At 45.9% G+C, this 11,959-nt stretch overlaps 1 protein-coding gene across 1 annotated transcript in view; it reads left to right on the plus strand.

The window, feature by feature from the left end:
- ADGRV1 (adhesion G protein-coupled receptor V1) overlaps positions 1-11,177 on the plus strand; it is a 470,004-nt gene extending 458,827 nt beyond the window's left edge. The window contains exons 88-90 of the mRNA XM_038765531.1: positions 459-650; positions 2,377-2,518; positions 11,049-11,177. Of these exons, the coding sequence (XP_038621459.1) occupies positions 459-650; positions 2,377-2,518; positions 11,049-11,167 (453 nt within the window). The 3' untranslated portion in view covers positions 11,168-11,177. The remainder of the gene's footprint in view (positions 1-458; positions 651-2,376; positions 2,519-11,048) is intronic.
- The last annotated feature ends 782 nt before the right edge of the window (positions 11,178-11,959 follow it).

An 11,959-nucleotide genomic window follows, 5' to 3' on the forward strand; every position in this document is an offset into this window, starting at 1 on the left:
GATTAAGCTCATTAATATTCCCTGAAAGACAGGGAAAGGTAAACCGGAGGCTGAAAGGAGGGGAGGAAAGTCAAACCTTTATTAGCTGGGGAGTGGATCATTTCCAAAGGAAAATGAGTAAGACTGACTCCTAAGGTCGATTGTCAAGTGGACACTAATCATTTTTTTATTTCCTGACTGCTGGGAAACTTGTTTTCCCTGTGAGCTTGGCTTGATTTCCCAACTGCGCGGGCTGAACCAGGAAACGAGACTTCTCAGTTACTCGCTTGTTTTGCTGGAGGACATTGGCTCAGTTCATTGTACGGGGGCTTCTTTGCTTGCTATTCCCACAGTGGGCCTCCTCAAGAGCCTGGAAATGATCACATGGCGGGGGCACAGTGAAGGCAAAGTTTACCCTCCTGGAAATTCAAATTCAAATGCGAGATCTCTGTTTCTCTCCTCAATTTCCTTTGCTCCAGGGCCTGTATGTGTTTGGGGTGTATTTCATTCTGCACAACCAGACCTGCTGTCCCATGAAAGCCAGCTACACGGTGGAGATGAATGGGCACCCGGGGCCGGGGGCAGCCTTCTTCACCCCGGGCAGCGGCCTGCCTGCCACCGGCACTGAGATAAGCAAGTCCACTCAAAACCTCATCAGCGCCATGGAGGAGGTAACCGCTGCCTGGGTCGGGCATGCTGAAAATGGACTTTTGGCAAGGAAGGGTCCCAGCTGGGGGCCGGTGCACCATGCTGGGCTCACACCTGCCTCGCTGGCCATTGGTGCAGTAGGCTGCCCGAGGACCGGCAGAAGGCTAGGGCCTGTGCCAGCTGGGACCCTGGGCCCTAGTGAAGCCTATTTCTGGAGAAACTATCAGGCAGTTAAATCAGCTTTGGACAGTCATTCATTCAGGCATATTTATTGACTGCTTACTATGTGCAGAGCACTGTACTAATCACTTGGGAGAAGACAATACAGCAATAAACAGGCACATTCCCTGCGTACAGCGAGCTTACGAAGACTTTAAAATTCGTCCTCCCCAGTATTTTCACCAGTCCCTTTCCTCACCCTTTACCTGTCTCCCGCTCCACAGTAATGCTGTAAGAGGGACAGAGAGCCAGGTAGTATTCCTTACAACAATAATAATAATAATGGCATTTGTTAAGCGCTAAGTGCGAAGCACTGTTCTAAGCACTGAAGCCACTTGAGAAGTAAGCCCTGGGCAAAAAGTACAAGGATGAGATAGAGACATGGTTCCTGGTCCCCAGAGGGACTCAAAATCTAAGTTAAGGGAGAGGAGTTAGCGACAGACACGTAAAGAACAACAAAGGTAAAAAATATAGGAGACAAGGACGGTGGTAAGCCCCGAGTGAGGCAATAGGCCCTGCTTAGGTCAGTCTAACCATCACAAAAGTCACAGCCACAGTTGCGGCCTTTCCAGACTGAAGCAGGGGTGGGGATGGGACTTCCATTCGCGTGAGGAGAGGCAGCTTCTCTCTGGAGCAGGACAGAAGAGCCTGGCAGTCGGGCGTGAGGGCATCAGTCATGGGCTTGCCCTGCTGTTGCCATTCTGGAAGAGGAGAGAAAAGAATAAGAGAGAATGAGTGTGTCAGCATGCTTGTGGGCGAGAGAACCACAGGACAGCAAAGGAGCAAACATACGGGAGTGAGAGCATGTGAAAGCAAGTAAGTGCGTGAAAACAAGAGTGAGAGGTTGACAATATGCAAGAGAGTGAGTGAGTGCAAACAAAAGTGGGCACGTGAGTGGGCGGGCATGTGAGGGCAAGGAAGGGTGAACAAACACAAGTAAGAAAGTGAGCATGAGAGTGAGCAGAAGAGAAAGTGTGAGAAAGCCAGCAGGAGCTGACAGAATGAGAGCGCAAAAGAGATGACAAGCGAGACACTGAGTAAGCAAGTGAGCATGAGAGTGTGTGAATAATAAGGTGACTAGCAAAATGGAGTCCGAAGACAGCAGTGTGGAGAGACGAGGATCAGGAGAGTGGCATGAGGCAACTATGCAGAGAGAAAGTTAGAGGAGAAAGAAGGTTATCCTCTTTATACCATGGAGCTTAGCACATGGTAAGTGCTTAACAAACACCACAATTCTCATCCTTCAAGAGTCAGGGAGATGGACCTATACAAAGGGTTGAGCGGCCTGAGGGGAAACCAAAAAGGAGGGAAAGAGGGAAGGATGGACACCTGCCCCATCTAGTCAGAGGGAAGCCTGGCCTCTTCCGGGATGAGCTGATGGGTGAGCCAGGGGATAGCTAGGGGGGAAACTCAGCACTCTCAGGAGCCCGTTGGAGCCAGGACATTTGGGGGGCCTACCCGAAAGCCGAGAAGGGGTTAGGTGGGAACTGCGGTCCCTCATGTGCTCTTGCTCACCTCTTTCTCTCCCAGGTCCCGGCTGACTGGGATCGGGCCTCCCTGCGGCAAGCGGGCCGGGCGAGCCCAAAGACCACTGCTGCCTCCCCTCCTTCCGCTGGCACCGAGGAGGAGGAAGCCCAGGAGTTTGACGACTTGATCTTCGCATTAAAAGCCGGTGAGCATCCTCCTGCCTGCCCTTGCTCCCCCAACCTTCTTCATGGGTTCTTGGCCAAGATGAGCACCACTTCCTTGTAACAGAGTGGGTCACACACCATCAGAGATGACTTGTAAATGTTAATGTTCTAATCACTTAATTGTATTTGCTTAGTTTAGAGTACAGTACTAAGTACTTGGGAGCATAAACTACAGTCAAGGGGGGGAGAGAAACACTAGAATGAATAGGTAAGAAAAGCAGCCAAATTTCGAGGGAGTGACCAAGTGCATGGTGGGCAGGGGAAGGGAGATGAGCAATTAGGGGAAGACTTCCTGAAGGAGATGTGATTTTAGAAGGGCTTTACAGAGGGTGAGTTTAGTGGATGTGAAGGGGGAAAATGTTTCAAGCATGAGGGAGGATGTGAACAAGAGGTCCACAGAGAGATGAAAGTGAGGCACAGTGAGGTGGTTGGCAGAGGAGTGAATTGTGCAGGTTGTGTTGTAGCGAGAGAGGAGCAAGGATAAGTGGGAGGGGATAGAGAGCTGATTAAGTGCCTTAAAACCTCTGGTCAGGGGTTTTTGATGAGTAGGGAGACATGCATAGAATTGTTTTAGAAAAATTACATGGGCAGCAGAATGGGAAGTATGGACTAGAGAGAGGAGAGGCCGGAATCAGCGAGGTTCAGCGAGGAGGTTGATGCAGTAGTCAAGGTCAGATGTGGCAGGTGTGTGGGCCAGCAGCAATGTAGATGGAGAGGAAGAGGTGAAGTCTGGAGATGCTTGGAATTGAGAACCAATAGGGTTTGGAGACAGACTGGTTATGGAGGTTGAAAGAGAGAGCAGTCATGAACAAAACCAAGGTTGCAGGGTTGTAATACAGGGAGGAGAGTGGTGATAGTGTTGTCATCAGGATAGGAAAGTTGGAGAGAGCGTTTGGGTGTTGGCGATACTTCCAAGAAGAGATGACCTAAAGGCAAGAGGAAACTAGCCTTGAGACTCCAGGGAAGTTGAGAGGGCAGGGCTGCTTAGACATATTTGGGAGTCATCCACATTGAGGTGGGAGCTGAAACTCAGGGAGACAATAGAAGAGGACCTTGAACTGAGCCACAGTTAGGATGTGAGAGGCAGAAGAAGAGCTGGCGATAGGCGTGGAGTGGCCCGAGAAGTAAGAGGAGAAGCCAAGAAACCAAGGTTTGTGTTTGTAGGAGAAGAAGGCCAATAAAACGTAACCATACACAGCCCCCAAATCTGAAATCCTGACATCTGGACCTGGCTGGGTAATAGACGGTGCCCAGAAATACCTGGGGTCCCTGCCCCTACCAAATGACCTTATAACATAATAATAATAATGACGGCATTTGTTAAACGCTTACTGTGTGTGAAGCACTGTTCTAAGCGTTGGGGGGGATACAAGATGATCAGGTTGTACCACGTGGGGCTCAGAGTCTTAATCCCCATTTTACAGATGAGGGAACTGAGGCTCGGAGAAGTTAAGTGACTTGCCCAAGGTCACACAGCAGACATGTGGCGGAGCTGGGATTAGAACCCATGACCTCTGACTCCCAAACCCATGCTCTTTCCACGGAGCCACGCTGCCAGACTCTTCCCTCAGGGCCGGTACTGCCTTCCCTGCCCCCAGAAATGCCTACGGCTCCTGGGTCCACCACACTCACCCCACCTGCCTCTCCAGTTCCCTCCTTCTCTTCCTCAAAGCACTTCCTTCTTTTCCACCCACCCTGCCCTCCCAGATACTCACCAACTGGATGTCTTCTCCTAGTGCATCAAAGACTAACAAACAGGAGAACCATTTTGTTTCATAAGTATACAGATAACAAATGTAACTTCATATTCAGATGTGGGTATGGCTGGATGAGAAGATCTTTATGCTGCCAATATTGCATTCCCCATCTGAATCAAAGTTTAATTATCTGTAATATAAAGTGGTCCTTCAGTCACCATGAAGCAGAACCACATAGATTATTTGAGCCTCAGTTCAGTCCGGAGGATTAATTAAAAGATTATTCCAAGAGAATCAGTTTCAAAAAATTGGCCATTGATTTACGCTAAAACCTTGTTTGTTTCTTGCTCATGTAAATTATGTTGCTTGAATAGTTACTGTAACTGCTTGAATTTTAGAATCCGTCAAAGGATGTTTTGGTTGAAATGGGCTAATTAATTCCTAATTAGTTGTTGTTAATGGCCTGAATTACTTAGTACGGCTCTTTTCCTTTGTTTGGATCATTTGAGATTATTTTTTAATACTTTTGAAAGATCTGTTTTGGTAGACCAGGAGGCCCATTCTTTCAGTAGACAATCCACTGTGGAGCTTCCATGATTATTCATTAGATTCAGGGACTGTTTTAAATCTACTTACTAGCATGGATATCTTGAGTCCAGGGCAGGGTTGGAGGGGAGGATATACAAAAGAGAAAGGATGCAGCCAAGAAGGGATTAGTTAAATAAGCAAATTATTCAGAGCTTGGACTCCTGAAGAATGTATGTTTTGTGCCAGGGTTAAATTCCAGGCCTATTGATACTTTTTTTCCTTCATTTAAACACCCCAGCGTCAAACCTGCTCTGAGCTTCACTTGGGTATTACGAAATTTATCTAAAAATTGGGTAAGTGCATCCCAAACCCTAGCCAGTAGGAACAATGCCTGAAAACAAAATGGAACACTGACCTTCTGTGTCTGCAGTTTTTACAAGGGTACAGACATTACCGGTAAGCCAAAAGCTCAAGTAATGAAACCACATTTCTTCAGTGATCCATGCAGTGCCCAGCACTCTGAACGCTAATGAGCCTGGGGAGAACCTAGGCTTCTGGTCATCCAAGGGCCAGCAAGACCTAGGGCCCCTGGCAGAAGTGCGGGAGTAGAAAGCTAGGGAGTTGGGAAAAGGACTAGAATAGGATTATCGCAATTCCTGGGGTGGGTGGACTAAATTCATAGACAGTAGTCCAAACTGAGGTGTTAAACCGAAAGTTAGGGGGAGGGTAGGAAGGTAGAAGACGCACCCACATCTCCTAGCCTAAAAAAATTATCTCTTCTCCCAACTCCACCATCGAGCTCTCGCATCTCCCGTCTACCGTTCTGTCCCGCAATCCAGGTTGTTTCTTCCTGCTGCCTCCACTTCCTCACTTCCAACTCCACAAACTTCCATCTCCAAAATCACCAATGACATCTTCCACCTCCCCAAATCCTAATCCCATTCCAATCAACAAATCATATTTATTGAACACTTACTGTGTTCAGAGCACTTTACTAAGCTCTTAGGAGAGTACAACACAACAATATAAAAGACAATTTTTCTGCCCACAATGAGATTACAATTTAGACGGGGAGGTAGACATTAATAGAAATAAATTACACATAAGGTAGACTTTCACTTCTCCTGGAAGCACTATATAATTTTGCTTTCCCTGCAACACACTTCGGGTCTTCCTGCTTTTTCGACTACTGTTTCTTGGTCTCTTTCGCTGGCTCTTCCTCTGCCTCCCACTTCTCAACTCTGGAGGGTCCTCATGGCTCAGTTTTACTCTCAATCTGTACCCTCTTGGCTGGTTAGCTCTTCTGTTCTCACAAATTCAACTACCACCTCTATATGGATGAGTCCAAAAATCTACCTCTCCCACACTAACCTCTCTCCTTTTCTGCAGCCTCACATTCATTCATTCGTGTTTATTGAGCACTTAGTATGTACAGAGTACTGCATTAAGTGCTTGAGAGAGTACAATATGACAATGAACAGACACATTCCCTGTCCACAACAAGCTTACAGTCCAGAGGGGGACACAGACATTAATATAAATAAATAAAAGATACAGACATTTCAGTGCTTAGAACAGTGCTTTGCACATAGTAAGCGCTTAATAAATGCCATTAAAAAAATTACAGATACATCCTAGGAGTCAGAAGAACGTGGGTTCTAATCACAGCTCTGTCACTTGTCTGCTGTGTAACCTTGGGCAAATCACTTAACTTCTCTGTGCCTCTGTTACCTCATCTGTAAAATGATGATTAAGACTGTGATCCTCATGTGGGACATGGACTGGGTCCAACCTGATCATCTTGTGTCTGCCCAGCACTTAGAACAATGCCTGGCACCTACTAAGTGCTTAAATACTATTATTATGAGATTCTGACTTCCAGGGAGGTAGAAAGACCATTTAGCTAATGTGATGAGATTAGACTTGCTGCAAATCAGTCAGTGGTATTTACTGAATTCTTTCTGTATGCAGAGCAATCAATCATATTTATGGAGTGCTTACTATGTGCAGAGCACTATACTAAGCGCTTGGGAAAGTGCAGTGCAGCAATAAAGAGAGACAATCCCTGCCCACAAGGAGCTTACAGGCTAGAGCCTGTACTAATTACTTGGGAGAGTAAAACAGAGTTGGTAGACACGATCCCTGCCAGCAAGGAGCTACAGGGAGAGACAGACATTGATATAGATTATGAATAAGAGAAATAGTAGAGTATACAGCCAAGTGCATAGTCGACCAAGAGGGAAGGGTGGATAGGGGAAATTGTTGCTTTCACATCTCTCTGACCCTGAAAAAAGGGGGGAACTTAGTGAAGTGCCTAGTCACAGGCAGCCCAGCTATGGAGCTTGCTTGGTCTGTGGGTTGTTGTGACAGGGATTATCTCCAGCAAGGACTTCCAACCATCCCTGAATCAATCAATCAATCATTCGTATTTATTGAGCACTTACTGTGTGCAGAGCACTATACTAAGCGCTTGGGAAGTACAAGCTGGCAACATATAGAAACAGTCCCTACCCAACAGTGGGCTCACAGTCTAGAAGGGGGAGACAGAGAACAAAACCAAACATACTAACAAAATAAAATAAATAGAATAGATAGGTACAAGTAAAATAAATAGAGTAATAAATATGCACAAACATATACATATATACAGGTGCTGTGGGGAAGGGAAGGAGGTAAGATGTGGGGGATGGAGAGGGGGACGAGGGGGAGAGGAAGGAAGGGGCTCAGTCTGAGAAGGCCTCCTGGAGGAGAATCTAAAGAATCTAAAAAAGACCCATTTCCCTTCCCTAACAATAATCATAATAATTGTGGAATTTGTTAAGCGCTTACTATGTGCCAGGCACTATCCTAAGCACTGGGGTGGACACAAGCAAATCGGCTTTGAACACAGTCCATGTCCCACCTGGGGTTCAGTCTTAATCCTTATTTTAAGACTGGGGTAACTAAGGCGCAGAGAAGTGAAATGACTTGCCCAAGGTCACACAGCAGACAAATGGCAGAGCTGGGATTAGAACCCAGGTCCTTCTAACTCCCGGGCCCACAGACTATCCACTAAACCACCTCCTGGCATCCTAGAATGCTGTTTCTAAAATGGCAGCCAGGTCATTCGTTCATTCAATCATATTTATTGAGCACTTTCTGTGTGCAGAGCACTGTATTGAGCGCTTGGGAAGTATAATTCCGCAACAAATAGAGAAAATCTGTACCCAACAACGGACTCACCACCTCAGAGGTGAGGGCTACAACCAGAGGATGGTCTTGGAGGGGACTGTTCCAGATGCCTTCACCATAAAGATGGAACACACTGTCCTCCTCTTGCTAGGGGAAGAGTTCCAAGCCTTCAGCTGCGGGTAATGAAATCTTTGAAGCAATGATCCTCTGTTTCCTTCGTACAATGTTTCCATGGTTGGAGACAACCTAGGGCATGAAATAAAAAAAAAATTCAGACTGCATTTCCTCTGTATGGTAATGGGCACAATTGTTTAGCCCCTCAGAGGTCATTTAAAATAGCCACTGTCATCGGAACAACATAAACTACTCTAAAGTGCTTGATTTAACTAGGAGAAACCTTTTTGATCTACAAATTAAGTAAGCTCTGGTAAGAACCAAGGAGGAAATCCATTGCCATAAAGGACAAGCAGAGAGATTTTTGCATAGAATTGAAACAGTCTTTACCAGAGGAGTTGGAGACAGTAAAGGAGGCGGCAATGAAAAGCAATTTTTGCAGTACTTCCTCCAAACCGATTTTGACACTGCTTTACCCTCTGGTGCCTGGGACCAAGGGTATTTTTTTTTTAATAACAGTTAGAGAGCTGCATGCTTATGAGCACATGGAGTGATATTTCACTCTGCCTGAATTGTGATAAAGTCACTGAGGGCAGCCCAGAAAATGACAAACCCCAAGGATGGCAAGAATTTCACCTTTCCAGAATATATGAGAAAAATGCATATTCCACTTTGCAAACTGAACTTTTGGAATACTTAAACTCTCATACAGAACTCAGAAGGCTCTGGGTTCTAATGCTGGCTCCACCACTTGTCTGTTGCATGACCTTGGGCAAGTCACTTAACTCCTCTTTGCTTCAGTTAAAATGTGTAAAATGGAGATTAAGATTCTGAGCCCTATTTGACATGGTCTGTATCCAACCCAATTGGCTTGCATCTACCCCACTACATAATACTACTATTCTAGGGCTATTTTTTCAGTGCTAACTCTATATCAGGCACTATATTATGTACTTGGCTTGCATCTACCCCAGTACATAATATAGTGCCTGATATAGAGTAAGCACTGAAAAAATAGCCCTAGAAAAAGTAAAGATAATATGACAATCTCAGGTCCTGCCTCTCTTCCTTCCCCTCTCTCTCTACCCAAACTGCTATCAGCCTGGTACTAGCTCTGATCCCCACCTTTTTTTTTAATGGCACTTGATCTTGCCTTGGCTACAGTATTTTATTAGCCGTCTCACTGGTCTCTGAGCCCCCACTCTTTTCTACATGCTGCTGTACCCGAAGCCTTGCTCAGCCCACATCTTTCCTCTCCTCAAAACCGTCCACCTCCCACCATTATTATTATTATTGTGGAAGCAGCCTGGCCGAGTGGAAAGAGCATATGGGAGCCAGAGGACCTGGGATCTAATCCCAGCTCCACCACTTTGCCTGCTGTGTCACCTTGGAAAAGCACTTAACTTATTTATGCCTCAATTTCCTCAACTGCAAAATGGGAATTCAATACTTGTCCCTCCTCCTACAGGGACTGCATCTGGCCTGATTAACTTGTATCTACCCCAGCACTTAGAACAGGGCTTGATACGTAGTAAGCATTTCACAAATACCATTAAAAAAAAACCATCAAAAACTTACAATCGGCTTCAAGGCTCTCCCCATTCTGGCCCCATTTTACCTACCTGCTCTTCCCCAAATGCAAGGAGATTCCAGCTTCTAAGGGAGGAGAGAAAGAAGATAATTTTCCGTTTGTCTCAAGTTGAGGGCAGCAAGCATGTCACTTTATACTATGCTTCCCAAGCAACTAGCACAGCGTATTGCACCAAGTGGGCACTCAGACTACTGCTGCCACTAATATAAAATGTAAATATCGGTAAATATGCAGAAAGATCTGGGCCTCCAATGAGTTGCGTTTTGGTGTTGTAATGCCGAGATGTGGGTTTATAGAGCACTATAACGTAGGTTTGTTAGCTGTGTGCCAGCTGGCCCACTGGAAATAGCCGAGAGTGGCGGATGAGGTGGAGATGAAGCAGAGAATTTGATGAGGTCCCAGAGGCTCACGGTCAATCCGGTAGACCTCGGATTTCACGAGCCCAGAGGCACCTAACTCTTCAAACCTTCTCCTGACAGCGTGACAATGGCCCCACAAACGCTTGGCCTAAAAGAAAGAGCACGAGCCTGGGGGTCAGAGGACCCAGGTTCTACTCCCGGTTCTGCCACTTCTCTGCTTTGGGACCTTGACCAAGTCACTGGACTTATCTGTGCCTCAGTTTCCTCATCTGTAAAATGGGGATTCAATACCTGATCCTCCTCCTCCTCAGACTGAGAGCTCCACTGTGGAACGGGGACTGTCTGGCCATGACGTTCTTATGTCTATCCCAGTGCTTAGTACGGTGTTTGGTGTGCAAAGTACCGTTACTATTATTAAACACTGCTTTGGTATCGGGTGCACCTTTTCTCTTCTGCAGATTCTGCTCAGAAATGAAAGGTTTTTTTTGAAAAGTTCCTGGCCAGGATTAACATCCCTGCCCGGGGCAGAGTTAGCCTAAGAAGCCTATTTAATATTCAGGACTGATCCCTTCCACACTGGCCTGGATTCTGTACAGAAAGACATATCCCCTCTCTCTCCCAACCCCTCTCCAGATCGTTGGTCCACACCCCCCCATCACCACCTGTCCAATCAATCGTATTTATTGAGCGCTTACTGTGTGCAGAGCACTGTACTAAGCGCTTGGGAAGTACAAGTTGGCAACATATAGAGACAGTCCCTACCCAACAGTGGGCTCACAGTCTAAAAGGGGGAGACAGAGAACAGAACCAAACATACTAACAAAATAAAATAAATAGAATAGATATGTACAAGTAAAATAAATAATAAATAAATAAATAAATAAATGAGTAATAAATAAATAGAGTAATAGTCCACCCATCTAGATCATGCAAGGCTGGGTGCCCGTCTGCTGAGCTCAAATTTGAACAGTGGTCAAGTATTGAACATAGTGTCATTTCCCCACTGGTGTTTTCCCTCACTGCATGTACTTACCTCCCTCTTGTATTGCAGGTGCCGGGCTCAGCATCAGCGATAATGAATCTGGCCAAGAGAGCCAAGAAGGCAGGACCGGGGCCGACTCGCAGATTGTAGAACTTAGAAGAATACCTATAGCCGACACTCACCTCTAGCGCCCTTAAAAAAAAAAAAAAAAAAATCAAAATCTCAGTATTTTTATACTTGTATTTGGCTTTTTGCCCAAAAACACCACAAGGTGACCCAGCTTTGTAACAGAACCCTGCGAGCTGTACTGAATGGTGAGCCCGGAAATGATGTGGGAAAATAAATGGTCTTTGTGGAATGGGCACATCAGCTGTTACAGTGGAAGATTGGCCCGCGTTTGTGGTGCTCAACAGGATGCCCCTAGTCCGTGAAGGGTAGATTGGGGTTAGTTGTTGTTCTTTTTTTTTTTTTTTAATTACCTTGACTGTATAACAATGTTAATAAAAATAATAGAATCTAGCTGTTGTACACCAGGCTCATTATTTTGTGAGTGGTATCGATGGAATTCTTTGACATTTTGTCTTTAATAGAGGACCTTTCCAGGAAATGAGTGAACATTCTCACTGTTGTTCCAGTGGAGGAGGCAGTGTGAACTAGTGGCAAGTTTGGGCCTGGGAGTCAACAGACCCGAGTTGTAATTCTCCCTCTGCTACCTGCATGCTGGGGGCTGGGCCTACTGGGTCCAGTGCCAGGCCACAAAGCCTGTACTCAAGGGAGAAACCCCCGCCTTACCCAGCACCCCCACACGTGGTTCCTTCCACCCTCATCAACCACAACCCTCCTTATCTCATACCAAGTGCTTGACCTTGTACAGGTATCAGAACCACTACCTTCAATGAACTAATTATTTGCTTTGATAATACTACTACCAGTAATAAATACATGGCATTCGTTAAGTACTAATAATGTTCCAAGCAGAG

The sequence above is a fragment of the Tachyglossus aculeatus genome, chromosome 23 (assembly GCF_015852505.1).
Source record: "Tachyglossus aculeatus isolate mTacAcu1 chromosome 23, mTacAcu1.pri, whole genome shotgun sequence".
Lineage (NCBI taxonomy): Eukaryota > Metazoa > Chordata > Mammalia > Monotremata > Tachyglossidae > Tachyglossus > Tachyglossus aculeatus.